This window comes from Aspergillus vadensis (assembly GCF_003184925.1).
Source record: "Aspergillus vadensis CBS 113365 unplaced genomic scaffold BO88scaffold_11, whole genome shotgun sequence".
Taxonomy (NCBI): Eukaryota; Fungi; Ascomycota; class Eurotiomycetes; order Eurotiales; family Aspergillaceae; genus Aspergillus; species Aspergillus vadensis.
In genome coordinates this window covers 605,592-619,571 of record NW_020292049.1, presented here as the reverse complement: position 1 = coordinate 619,571, position 13,980 = coordinate 605,592, and the positions used below count along the sequence as shown (strand labels likewise).

The window sequence follows — 13,980 nt, the reverse complement described above, 5'->3', positions numbered from 1 at the left end:
ATATTGTTTCATCTGATGCAACGTGCGGGTTGACCTGTTTGCTCTTCTTTCTGGTTATATTGCTTTTTCTCTTCCCACTTTGGCTTCGATCTACATCCATTGCTGAGATCTAGCTCGCCATGGGGACGTTTGGGTCTCAGACCAGTACCTATAATAGGCTGGTCACTATTTTTGTTGCCGTTGGTTCGATGGTGAGTACTCGGAAATTCCTCTTCTGCAATCGCACCTAATTTTCCTTTTCTCCAATTTCAACAGACATACGGCTACTGCTCCTCGATTATCTCAAGCACTATCGGTCAGCCAGGATGGTACACATACTTCAATCTTCCTCAAGAGGGCGAACCTGGATATGCCTCGATAACAACTCCTGCTATATCTACAGCGAATGGCGTTTTCAGTGCTGGAGGTGCGGTTGGGACGCTCTTCATAATGTGGTCGTGTGATTATTTTGGTCGGAAATTTAATATCCAGTTGGGGGCTTTCTTCTCGATGTTCGGAGGAGCACTTCAAGGAGGTTCTAATTCACTCAAGTGCGCCTTGATTTACCCCCCATGTACGCACATGCCCTTGGCTAACTCTACCTAGAATGTTTCAAGCTGGGCGATTTGTCTGCGGCCTCGGAATTGGTATCCTCGTGACTGTGTGTCCAATGTACCTTTCCGAGATGTCTAGTGCCTTCCGTCGCGGTTGGCTTGTTGGCCATCATGCCATCTTTCTGGTCTTCGGTTACATGCTTGCCGGCTGGGTAGGCTATGCCTGCTACTTTGCTGAAAATAAGATTGGTACATTTGGCTGGCGGTTCCCACTTTGTCTCCAGTGCTTGCCACCTCTCGTCCTGCTGCTAGGATCGCCTTGGCTCCCCCGCTCTCCACGCTGGCTGATCAGTAAGGGAAAGCATGAGGAAGCTAAACTAGTCCTTGAGCGACTTCGCAGATCCCCAGACGATCCGAACAACCTGGTTGCTAAGGAAGAATACTTCCAAACTGCCGAGCAGATTCGTCTTGAAGGGGAGCGATTGTCTGCCTATGGAAATGTGTGGAACGCAGTTTTGAAGAAGAAGTCGTACAGGAAGCGCATGGCTATCGGCTTTCTGACCCAATGGGGAGCTGAATTCGGCGGACCGCTGATCATCGTAAGTGCTTCTCTACTGAGATCAAGCTGAGATCCGATAGCTTACATCGCGCAGAACAACTATGCCGTTCTTCTATACACCAACCTTGGAGAAACGGGCGGAATGCCACTGCTCCTGAGTGCGGTCTGGCTGACAACTGCTGGTAAGATGAAAACTAGTCAGACTATGAGGGTAAAGACTAATCGGGGTTATTTTAGGTGTCATTTACAACCCTCTTGGTGCCTGGCTTCACGACAAGGTAAACTCTCGTCGGAAAATGTACATTACAGGGTTTGTCGGAATTATTGTTACCACTTCTTGCTTGGCTGCCATGACCGCACAATACGCGGGCACCACGAACCGGGTTGGTAACGGATTCGGCATTCTGTTTATGTATCTTTACCTTGCATTCCAAGGGTAAGCATATCTGCTCATAATAAGCTTTCAGACGACTAATCTCTCGACAGGACTTTCTGTGATACGACGATGTATCTCTATGTGTCTGAGATTTTTCCTACTGAGATTCGCCCAATTGGCATGGGCTTCTCCCTATTTGGACAGTTCGCCGGTAAGAAACTGTCCTGATGCAAAGCCGTCCTAGCTACTAACGCATGACAGCGACTCTTATCCTGCTTCAGACCGCGCCGATGGGTTTCGACAACGTTGGCTGGAAGTATTATCTGGTTATCATCTGCTGGTCCGCATTTTTCATTCCAGGTGAGCTAGCTACGTCTTTGCAATCTTGGTATTCGTTTTAATAGGTGGCCTCTAGTGATCTACTTTTTCTTCCCGGAGACTGCTCGGTTGACATTGGAGGAAATTGCACAGAACTTCGGCGAGGAAGTTGCGGTCCATCTAACTGACGCGACGGACGAGGAGAAAGCCCGCCTCGAACGTGACCTTGAGAAACGGCCTGATAGTGTGCCGCAATCCAACTCAAGTAAGGACAACGAGACTGAGGCTGTTTAGCCTACTTCACATTCGACGGGGGAATGGCTCTGTACAAGAGACTGCCAAGAGCCTATTTAAGAAGGTACGCCAGCTGCCGTCTTATACCAGACAATGGCTTACAGTGTATAGAGCAATAATAGTATGTGACAACCACATACAAGGCCCAAGGACTGCTTAGCGTTGCGAGATTCAAAGTCTGACCACGCTAGTAAGCTGGTTTTGATGCAATTGATGATACCCTGGTTATCAAAGAAATGATATTGGTGGCAGGCAGGAGCATATATAACTACTATGTTTAACCCCTGACATATGAAGTCCTGATCTTGTTTGGAAAGTGCAGACATAATGGCGATGATCAGGGACACGAAATTACTATTCTATGTTGACCTACTCTAATTATAGTGACTGAGAATCAATGTGTGTTCAGTGGATCACCTTCCTTTGGTGTCATCTCAAAGAGAAGCCGCTACATGAAGTAATATGGGAGCCTGGATGCTACCAACACCGCCGGGATAATACGTGTCCGTGCCAGGCAGTTGGGAAGGCAACACTGGGATGGGGCGTTTCAGCCTGGCGGAGGCCAATTGGCATTACGTGAGCATGGATGAGAGGCCCCGGCGAACGAGCTGGGGCCCAGGCGGTAAAGTAGCACCATCAACAGCAATAGCAGGCTGCAGAGAGCCAGATAGATAAGGGGTGGAAATGGACTGTGGTATATCGGGTTTACAAGCCTATCCTAAGCACACCACCTAGGTATCAGCAGCGATTTGGGCAGGGGAAGCTCCGTGCAAGCGGTTACCACGTTCCGGTGCACTCCGTGAAGGGACTCTGGGAGGGGCTGGGTGAGAGATAAAGATGGGCTTCGGAGCCATGCAAATTGAGAGGTCCGGGATGGCCTTGGGGTGAATCAGATAAGGAAGGTCAGATGACCACTCATCCTTGGAATCGTGATTGATATTAATTACTTCAGTGCTGTGCTACTGATGAAAAGAGGGTCGGCTCATTTCCTGAAGATCCTCGTCTCGCACGATAAGTTGGGGGGAACTGGTAGTTGGAGGCAGTGTGGCCGTGGCACCTCAGGCACCCACGGGGGATTTGGGTGCTGGCACCAATCAGGAGGCCTCGTTGGACAATTGGCCAGTCGCCCCATCCTCCCGCTAGTCCTCATCGGTCTAAGGGGAGCCGAAGCGAGCCAATCAGGAAGCACAACAGCGCCTGAGCGACGGACGAGCGTCTCAGGCAGAACTTCCCAGGCCATCCAGGAGAGTCAATGTCACTGCCAGTAACTGCTTGTAGTAAGTAGTAAGTACTACTACTCTTAGTAGGAAGTATGTAGAGTGATTCGCATGATCGATCCCAATCAATAGTTCCAGTTCCCTTCTTCTCCGGGTCTGCTTGCTGTCCCTTTCTCTTCTGCTGCTGCTACTGCTTTTCTTCTTCTTCATCTCCTTTCATTCCCTGGTCGTCCCTATTGCTATTCCTATTCACTACCAACTCCTCTTTTCTCCCTTCCCCGCTGGTTCCTCTCTTTCCCTTTCCCTTCCCTCCTCTCTCCGTCTTTCTCTCTTCTCTCCTCTCGGTCGCCCTCTTTCTCTGCTTCCCCCCCTCAGCATCTCACCACTTACCAACCCTTCCCCTACCCACCCCGATTTCAGTTCTTCATCATCCCCCCCCTTTTCCCTTCATTCCTTCTCCATCAGTGTCTATTCATCTCGCTACTTCTACTTTTTACCTTCCTTTCCTAATCCTTTACTCATCATCTTCCCAACGAACCGTTGCTGTTGTTGGCTTAACATTCTAAAAGAACTTGAAGTTCCTTGGGTGGTCTGCCTGGGGCTCCCGGTTAACTGGACGGTCCTCTCTTAAGCGCGGAACTCGAACTGGGAAAAGGAAAAAGGCACGGAAAAAAAGAAAAAAAGAAAAAATAGCGGCCAAACACGCGCCGAACTCCCGAAACGAAGCAACCCGGCGTCGCCTCTCGTTTCTTCCTCCACTTCTTTCTTTTCGTCAGGTTCGACGTGCGGAAAATAGCTGTCACAAATCGGAGAGGCACAAAAGGAGGAATAGTTTAAAAAGAGAAGAAAAGTGGATAAAAAAAAGCATTAAGGAACACTCCGCCAGAAAAGCGAAAAAGTTTTGATTTACCCTCCCTACCGCGACCGCGTGCTCCTCCCATCTCGACGGTCTGAACGGTAGACCAAACCTTCTCGTCTACTGCATCTTGTGTCTCAAGCATCATTTTCTTACGGTTACAAGAGAGTTGCAGAGCATCTCCGGTCCGTTTCTTATCTTCTGTCCTTCTAATACAGAGAACCTCCGTCCTCTCGTCATCCGAGATTCCACTCAGGTCTTCCTTTCTCACCGGTCGCGTTCAATCTTCCGTCTCGTGAGCTAGCTGAATCTTTTCATCGGCTTCTGACGACGCCCGGCCTTATAATCGCTTGTACACCTGGTTATTAATCACTCATTGGCCCTTTTCGCCTATTCCACCAAGGCACATCTCTGTGTGTGCCTTTTTGTATTCTGCAGGTACGCTGAATTGCTCCGTGGACAATACCTCCAAAAGCCAGGCTAACACCGCTTTCCACAGGGAGTCCGGACTTTCGCCCCGTTCGTTGCCTACCTATTAACCCCTCCGTTTCCCGGTGTCGGTTATTTCTTCGGTGCTCCATCCTATCCTCGACCTTGTAATATTTTAATACGCCGAAAGATCCTTTTGTGGTCGACCACATCGCGTCTCCGATCGCTAAATCGTTAGCACCGTTTCGTTTCGTCAATTGCACATACTGTTTTATACTCCTTTACAGCTACGAGTATGGACGCTGGCGGTCTTGCTCAAATGACCTACAACTCCTCTTTCAACAATGGCAGTGCCCTCGGGGTGCCTGGAGCCAGCTTTGGGTCACGCAGGAAAGGCTCCCATATCAAGCGTCTGAGCGTCCCTCCACCACACATCTCGACTATCGATGAGTCTCAGCCATCTGCACCGATTCCGACTCCGCGCACCAGCCGTTCGCACCTTCTCGCTGGTTTAAGGACGGCTCCCAAGTCAGCCACGATGCCCTCGGCTTCTCAGCGCCAGCAGCACCTTGGCTTCGAAGGTGATAGATATGGCAATCTCTCGAACCGAACTGCGGATCGCGTTCCTCAAACCGCCATGGGAACCGGATTCCCTCGTCATTCGTTAGCCGTCAACCAGGGTCTGGACATGAACACGGGCCGCCCCATGTACACTCTGCCGGAGCAGGTGCTCGCACCTCCGGCTCTTGACATCGCTGGCGATACGCAGATCGACGAAAGCCTGTACGCGGAGTTGATGTCGACCAACCTCTTCTTGGCTGCCCAGCAGCAGCGCTTGCAGCAGCAGCTGATCAGCGTGACCGCGGCCGCTCAGCAGTTCCAGGGTCTTAATCTCGGAACACCTGTGATCCAGCAGCAGCAGCAGCAGGATTATTCTCCTCTGTCCCTCCCTGGTATGGGTTTCTATCAGCAACAGCTTCAGCAGGGCGTGCAGCCCGTGGTGCAGCCTGTTCCTGGACAGCCGGGGCTCTACTCGGTTTACAACCCCTTGACTGGGCAGCAAAACTATATCTATGACAATACCTTCCAGCAGGACAGCTCGCCACAGTACCAGGAAGAGGAGACACAGTCTCCCTCTGTTCAGGTGCCTACCTTCAGAGCTGAGGTGTCACCGCCGCCTGAAAATCGCCAGTCTCCTGTGAATGTTTCTCAGCCTGTGTCTCCTCCCAGCGGCCGTTCATCCCCGCAAGAAACTGCCCCTCTGCCTCCTCCCTCGGCCAATGCCTTCCGCAGGGGTCACAAGAAGAGCTCATCCTTTAACCCCGCGCTCAAGATGCCACTTGACACGGCCAAGGCTAACACTGCCATCACACCCGCGGCTCCCAAGACTGCGGCGTTGCCTCAGACCCCAGCTACTGGAACTTTTGGGCCCGGACAGGCTCGTGCGGGCGAGCACCCGATCCGCCAACCCCGTGGACCACCCTCTCTGGAGGAGCTTACAGCCAAGCCAACATCGAAGCACGAGGGAAGTAAGAACTTCGCCACTCGTCAACGTCGACGTGCGGTGCACAACTTGGTTCGTGCGGGCATTGAACGTCGTGGCGAAACTCGGAGCTTTGGCTGCCATAGCAGTGGTGGTACCAATACTCCTGCGAGCGAGAAGGAATTCACGTTCTCCGATGGGGATGATGCCACGGTTCGCAGTGGTGGTAGCCTGTCCAGCAAGCCCAGCCTGGGTAGTCTTCGCGCCGCTGCGAACGGAGCCATTGGTTCTGAGAGGAAGGAGAGGTCTTCCCGAGAACGCCGATCTCAGGATAGCCCGTACAACACCACCCCCATCAGCGAAGATGGCGGTTTCTTTGGCGGGAAGTTTGCCGAGGTTCGAGCGGATCAGGCCTCTCCACGAACCGGATCACCCTCAGTGGCTGCTGTCGTCGCTGGCCAGAAGACGGTAGCTCAGGGTCAGGAAAGACGCAAGACTCCGATGCTTGTGCTCTCCAGCGCTGAAAAGCGTAAGACCCCGATCATGTAATGCCAACGTCGTACATAATATGACTTGAGACGTAACGGATGCGCAAAGCTTGGATGAATTGTCTTTTTTCTGTTTGTACTTTTTTCTTGTTGTTGGATTTGAGCTCCTGCAGGCACCGCAGTTCTATTTCTACCCGGAATAAACTAGACGGTTAATCTTGATGTCATGGCAGGATTTCTGAGAGAGAGAGATCCTCAGCCCTAGCCTAAGCTTCTCTCTCTCCTTTTTGACACTGTGCATGGACACATGGCCAGGACTCTGCCCCGTCGATGACCCAATCTTTCTGTCTGACGAAGCAAGCCTCGGATGAAATGTGAATTCTTTTCTAACTGTTATTATTCGCACCCTCTTTTCTCTCTCTCTTCACCTTCTTATTCTTTCCTTCGACCTGAACAGATTGATGAACCACGAGACCAGAATCATTAAATCAAGATTTTCCTTATCTGTTTGTTTTCGTCCCTGCCCACTTGAACTGGTGTTGCTGGAAATGGTAATGGACCGTGCTTGACTCTCACCCCATCACTACTTCCTTTTTTTACTTTCCTTTCCTTTCCTAGCACTGGTCCATCTGGACACGGGGACACATTTACTTACTTGTACGTACATACATCTGGTCATGTATGCTCTTTCTTTTACTTGTTTTGTTTTTTTGACCAGAGTTTGGACACTACTGGATACTGAATGCTAGAGGGCTACTGCTACCTATATGCTTAAGTGGACCTTGGCTTTTACTACTCTGCTCTTAATGCAAACTTACATATACTGAGAGTACTTGTAACCTTTCATCCAATCATTACTGTATCGATTTATTGATGCATAGCTGCACTGCACTCATAAGACCGGAATACTACTACTAATTAATCCTTACTACCACCTATTTGAACACACCATTGAAACCTTGGTTAATATAAAAGTCCAGTAAGTAACTAGCAGGCAGTATGTTTCTTCGGTATAGATAGATAGATAGATAATAGTAACTTAAGTAGTAGAGACCAACCAAAACAACACAATCCAGCATTACTTACTTACTACCTGATAGAACACACAACATTATAAAACATGATATCCAGCTCAGCCGCGCCCGCGTCAGGCTCTGCTGCCGATTCGACACTAGTTAGTACTTGAGTTACGTTCAATAGTAATAATGATTGTTACTAATATGCTTGCTTGCTTTCTTTCATCCAGCTATGTGTATGTTATGTATGTGTTTATTTCTTCTTCCCCTTTGGAGCCGCCGCCGCCGCCGCCGCCCCCTTCCCAACAGTCACTAAGGCTGGCTGCAAGGGTAGAGAAAGATTATGATTATCATTACTAAGGTATAACGAAAAAGGTGGTTTCGAAGTACGTGGGTTGCTGCATGATGATGGTTGAGTAGAGGGCCTTTTTTTTCAGGGAGGGGGTGTACCACTACCCCCGGTTTACGGTGGCATATATATAATACTGGACGAATTATGTTCTCGTTGCTAAGTAGAGGCTTATAAAAGCAGGGAATAGGTCTAAGCTGTACCAAAGAGGGACTGGTTTCTATGCGAGGTATTGTTCGTAGTTGATCATTATTCGTGGTATCGTATCTTCTATCTAGTAATAATAAGCCGTCGTAGGGCTGGCTTTGGTGGTGGCAGTAGATGTAAGTAAGTAACGCAGTATAATATATCGATCAACTCAACTTGCATGTACCAGGAGCAGATCAGTGCAAAAAGATTAGTATCCCACCAAAAATGTTGTAACATGTGACCCGAACCGCCGTAGCTTTGCTTTTGTAGACGCTGAACAGAGAAGAAGACAAAGAGAAAGAATGAGTGATACAAACCAGGAGAGAGAAAGGAATCGACACACGCCTGTGTGGATGACAAAGTACAACAAATATACCCAGGGAACGCTTGCAATCCAATCAAAAGAATCAGACCCGAACAGACAAGGAGAGTAACCGGATGAGAAACGACGGATATATATGCATGAATAGCAAGAGCGAGCCCAAATAGTAAGGAACTTCTGAGAAATGAAGGAGGTTGACACCAGAAAGAAACCAAAATCATGTGAAGGGACCAATATAATTCACGCTGAATAACACGACAATTCGCTCCATCAGAGACAGGACAAAAGGCAATCAAGATGCAAGTGTAAAAGAGAGAGAACAATGTGATCAAGGCACATTATCTAGAAGCTGAAGAGTCCACTTCGCTTCTTTCCAAGCGGATAAACAACCAAGGCAGCCAGGAACAGACCCACAGTGAAGCCGACTGCGACCTGGATCATTCCGTAACCGATGTCGAGAACGACGCCGTGGAACTCGCGATCGAAATTTGGGCTCGATAGATTCTTTGCCGCGTCCACGAAGCCTTGTGTCCCGTTGGAGACGACTGCGAAAGGAGAAGTCGACGTAGTGATCTGTTCCGCTGCTGCAATGCCTGAAATGAGTGATCCGCTGGCAGCGAGACCAGACGGGACCAAAACGAAGATGGCGGGCAGCATCGCAGCAGCCGCAAACCCGTGTCGTAGCCGACTGTAAAGATTCCCCATGACCCCGATGACGAACGCACCCAACGCACCGGATATTTGAGTGCTAGAATAAAACCTCTTGGTGCCAAAGTAATTCGTCACGTATCCTGCAAAGGATATAATCAACATCATAGGGATCTGCTTCCACTTCGCTTGATTGATGATTGCGAGGCAGAAGGTGAAGAGGATCGCAAAAGGAAAATGCTGAAGATATTCATTGGTGATGGGACTCGGCGGGCATGTGTAGTCCGAAGATGCATCACCATCCAATAGTCCGTAGACTGCGGTTCCAATCGTGATCCCGAACCCGAGGAAGAGGGAGTAGATGATGGCATAGACCATGCGGACAGACCCGGCAACAATGCTGCGCGACTGCAACTCCAGACTGGCGCACAACACCATGTATCCAGGCAGGATCAGTGCAATCGAGGATTGTGCCAAAGCAGAAAAGCAGAAAAGCCGCCCATCTCCATAGCGGATGCTGCCGAAAGCCCGAGCCAAGAACGAAGTTAGGACTGCTGCGGAGATCTCAAAAACATTGGCGTAAAGATTGGAACGTGGCGAGAGTACGAGCTGGAGGGTTCCTAGAAGACATCCGAGCAAAAAGGCGATTGGCATATCAATGGGTCGTGCGTTGAACGCGAAAGGACCGACGCAGGCGCTGGCACATCCGTAAATAAGAATAACAAGTGGAACCGGGTACTTGTTCTTCTGCTTCAGGATTTCGTCCAACCGTTGAATGGCCTCCTCAACTCCAATCACACCATGAATCACCTCCTTGTAAATGAGATGCACATCGCAAAGTCGGCCCAGATCAACCCCTTGGGGACTTCGGACCAATCTAACCTCGGTGGTGTGGGTAGAGGCATCATCAAACGAGATAATCATGCAACCAGGTATATATAGAAACTGGCCATCAACTTCCAAGACGCGAGCCGTCATCTTCATATATTCCTCCAGTCGGTGGGTAGGAGCACCGTACTTCATCAAAGCCCGGCAAAGCCGGATGAGATATCCCTGACGGGAGAGAAGTTCGGCTATCTGGACCGTGATACGAATCTCATCCTCGAGCTGCGGCTTGCCCATCCGCTTTGGTACATTTGGAAGGGCTCCACTGCTACGCGAGCGCTTAAGCATCGCGGTTGGAGAGCTCGTAGAATTCTTGGCCGTCGAGCCAGCCAGCGAAGTGCTCGACTGGTTAGGGGATTTTTCATACCACTTCCTGGGCCGTTGAGACTTCCAGGTAGGGTCTGGGGATAACCCTTGACTACTGAACTCTCCCGTGCTGCTCCGGCGCAAGCTGGCATTCCGGCCCCGCGAATAGTGGCTACCGGGTTGATCGTAAAGTTTGAGTAAAGAGGAGAGGATGCCGCCGCGGTAATGTGTCGGTCGTTCGACATAGGCGTCAGGGTCCCTTTCTTCAAGGGGAGTGACTTGTCCGGACTCCAGCCCTGCCGAGGGGGCTTGGAGCCGGCTCAAAAAATCAAAATCGCTTCGAGTCATTTGTCTGACTAGTTGGTGGGCTTGAGAAGTTCGGATCGATTGTCGGCCGTTCAGTGGGCCCAGGTCATCGTCGTCTGAAAAATCGCCAAATTGCTTTTCGGAAAGACTTATCATGGGAATCTCATCTCCATCCTCAAAGGGTAGTGCCGCCTCAGAAGGAGTAGATGCGATGGAAGACGGTCGACTAGGCCAAGGACTGGACTTCGGCGTTTTAGAGGATTGGTGCAGCACGGATGCCAGCCGCTGGGCTCTCTCTTGTGCTGAATGAATCGCCCTCCCCTTCTCATTACTGACCTCATCATCATCGCCAGTGGCACTCGTGGAACTGGGTGCTGAGTGGACCGTGAGGCCCGTGACACCTACTTTCGGACTGGGGCTGATATCGATCAAAGGCACTGATTGGGGGTCAGGGGAAGCCTTAACTGCTGATGGAATGCTGGCAGTGGGCAATGGTCTTTGCGGTAGCGACGACCCCCTTCCAACAAACCGGGCCGCTGACGTCGACTCAAAGGGACTGGCGCCAAGACCAGCTTCGCTGACCGTGAATTTGACCCGATTCGCGCTCCTGGGGATTGCTGCATTCCTCAGCCTGCCCTGAGCTCCGCTTGGATCCGGCAACCTCTCCTGCGAGCTCTCATTGGGGGTCGGTAGGGGGGTCAGGACACGCGGCCCTGGGGATGATCTGCTTGCTCCTCCAGATACATCAGTAAGGCTCGAACGCCTGGAGGTGGAGGATATGGGCAGATCAAAATAGCCGCCAGCCATTTTTAATTGCTTTACGTGACTGGCGGAAGCTTGGTCTCAACTCACGGAATCTGCAGTCCGTTTTGTGTTACCTCTGCTTTGTTCTCGCCCAGATTTGATAGCTCTTCTTCCACTCTTATTTTTCTCTTTTCCAATAATTTTGATATCCCTGAACAAATTCAACACGGAGAAAAAGAGAGAGCCACTTGAGATTGCAGCCTAAAGTTGTCCAAGGGGTTTTGATTGGCGAAACTTGTTCCAGCAGCCTAGCAACCGCGTCAATATGTAAGTTGCATCATTATCATGAGATGTGGTTGGTCACAAAACGCACCTCGCAAATTTTGAGCCAAGGTCAAGGAATGACGGACACAGATAAGAATGGTGATACTTTTTCCTTTTCCCTCTTCTTCTCACCAACGTGAACTTGGAGCAAGAGATGTCACAGAGATAGGTTGAAAGGGATAAAGGGCCCGCCACAAGGAATGAAAGTACGTCACGGGTACATAGCCCAATATTGATACAGCCTGAAAAAGAAAGAATTCCTCCGTCGGATAGAAGGGGAAATCGGAGTGAGGAGGGACGCCGGGCAAGATTGCGAAAAAGGAGGGGAGCTTATACTCGGTCTCCTACCTGAGGGACGAGGATGAAGGGGGCCGGCAGGTGATGATGGAGAGAGAGAGAGATAAGAGAACGAGCTCAAGAGAAGTGCACCGCTGGACGAAAGCAGCCGAATCTGGGAAATGTGAACACGGGTTAGAGACAGACAGGACCAATCACGGAGCTCCATGCACCACGATGGTCATATGAAGAGAGTGGATGTGCGCGACCTATCCTTGGCCTTGTGTAGCGGACGAGAGTTCGCGGAATAATATGAAAAAAAAAAAAAAAAAAAAAAAAAAAAAAAAAAAGGAATTGACAATTCGGGGTTAAAAGATCGAGGCGTCTATGCCTGACATCGGGGGTGGCAGGGCAGGGGATGGTGATCTCAAAGAGAGTAGGGGGAAGGGGAAGTTTTGTATCAGACGCTGCTTCGGGTGCCCAAGGCGTGGTTGCCACCTGGGGGTAGTCGAATCACTGCCTTGGCCGGAAGAGTTGAAACCGTGACGAATCTGAGTGGATGGATCACAGAGACCCCCAGAGGGCTAGACACGGACAAGGTCTTACTTATAAATAATCCAAAGTCAAATGCCCACTCTTCTTCCAGCGGGTTTCGATAAGATACACTGGGTTATATGTGTCCGAAGTGCTACTAGTGCTCACCAGCTGAGCCCATCAAGCCAGACACATGGCTTTCAATCCAAGCTGCTTCATGAGCACGATCAGGAGGGCAGGAGGAGAATAGTGGACACCTAGCCCCCGGTATAATTGAGTGGCGCTTAGACGTCGGCGAGCGAGCAGTGAGATTATTATTTTTTTTTTCCCTTCTCTTTTTCCTACTGCTACTATCTTAGATGCGGGCAGCATTATCGACGGAACCGGTTCCACGGGCTCCACGATGCGGTACCACTTGGCCCAAGGGGGAAGCCACCTTGGCCTAGATGGAGACCGGATAAAGGGATTGCAGTTGCAGCAGGAAGCCACTGGAAACACAGGACCCATAGCAGCCCGTCAGAGTGCTTTGGTTCTGATAGTAGTTTCCATTGCTCCGGGTGGTTATTGGTGGTGGTAGTTTGTGGTGTTGGGCTTGTTGCCGGACAGAACTCGGTGATAGTGTCTCTTTCTATTGATTTTGTTGTTTTTCTGTTGCAGCTGTAGATTCCATGTTTGCTTACTCGGTATGACCCACGTAAGGTATCTATGTGGTGGTGGATGTCATTGTTGGTTTTATTTGTGTTTCCTGTTTGCTGAATACATAATTCTCCTGGTATTTGTTTTTCTGTCTCTGAAAGTGGAGGCCTGTCAATCGGGGGGAGACTCCACCGCCCGACTGGAAAACTTGAAGTGCCTGGAAGGTCTGGGCTGGGCCTTCTGGAACCATTGAGGGAAGGGGAAGATCCATGGGTTACCGCGGGCGGTATTGGGCGGGAAAAGCTTGATGAATGCAATTGCTCGCGTCAGGTCAAGCTTCATTCCCTTGTTTTCTTTTTTCAGGTTCTCTCAAAGCCCCGAGTGGGACCGTGGCTGGGTCCGGAAGAAGGAACCCAGGTTTATCACCCACTTTAGCGCCCGAACCGGATCGCGGACCCCAAACCGAAAGTCCGACCCTCTGAAAAGGCTGGACTGGCTATCTATGACTGTTGAGCCCGTGGCGGCTACTCCGGGAGCAAGCCATAAGCCTTGGGTCTATTTTGCCAACTCGTCCCAGGGCCTATGTCGGCTACCCGATCATTGCAGACTGAAGACCGATAGTTTGAGGTCCGCCAGACATGGTGTGGATGAAGACGCTTGCAAGGAGGTGCACTCCGTACTCTGATTTGTGCGGCGCATGAATGGTGCACCCATCGATCGGGAATGACATTGATCATTGCGATGACGATGGATCAATTTCATCCTCAACTCACAGAGAACAGCAAGTCTTGGACGTTTCTTGAGCAGCGTGGGTGGGTCGGCGGTGCAGCCAAGTTGCTGGATTACGAAGCTTCGGGGGGATCTTTGGAATTCATCACATGGGTGGGTGGAT

General features: G+C 50.4%; 4 protein-coding genes across 4 annotated transcripts; 2 read left to right on the top strand and 2 right to left on the bottom strand.

Moving 5' to 3' along the window:
- Positions 1-119: 119 nt before the first annotated feature.
- On the top strand, positions 120-2,080 carry BO88DRAFT_415151 (putative MFS sugar transporter; the record flags this gene model as incomplete). The annotated part of the gene is made up of 8 exons (XM_025708199.1): positions 120-191; positions 256-530; positions 586-1,132; positions 1,187-1,274; positions 1,330-1,528; positions 1,579-1,679; positions 1,730-1,828; positions 1,884-2,080. 8 exons carry the CDS (start codon positions 120-122, stop codon positions 2,078-2,080), a joined length of 1,578 nt encoding a protein of 525 aa, XP_025563022.1.
- Positions 2,081-4,877: 2,797 nt separating this feature from the next.
- On the top strand, positions 4,878-6,614 carry BO88DRAFT_415150 (uncharacterized protein; the record flags this gene model as incomplete). Its single annotated transcript, XM_025708198.1, has 1 exon — positions 4,878-6,614. One exon carries the CDS (start codon positions 4,878-4,880, stop codon positions 6,612-6,614), a length of 1,737 nt encoding a protein of 578 aa, XP_025563021.1.
- A 1,896-nt stretch (positions 6,615-8,510) lies between these two features.
- Positions 8,511-11,584, bottom strand: BO88DRAFT_44515 (threonine/serine exporter family protein). Its single transcript, XM_025710185.1, has one exon. It carries the CDS (start codon positions 11,379-11,381, stop codon positions 8,772-8,774), a length of 2,610 nt encoding a protein of 869 aa, XP_025563020.1. The 5' UTR covers positions 11,382-11,584; the 3' UTR covers positions 8,511-8,771.
- BO88DRAFT_44514 (uncharacterized protein) lies at positions 11,585-12,217 on the bottom strand. The gene is made up of 2 exons (XM_025710180.1): positions 11,692-12,217; positions 11,585-11,626 (listed from the first exon to the last, which is right to left on the bottom strand). The coding sequence occupies exon 1, from the start codon at positions 12,145-12,147 to the stop codon at positions 11,854-11,856; it is 294 nt and encodes a 97-aa protein (XP_025563019.1). The 5' UTR covers positions 12,148-12,217; the 3' UTR covers positions 11,585-11,626; positions 11,692-11,853.
- Between the last annotated feature and the right edge of the window lie 1,763 nt (positions 12,218-13,980).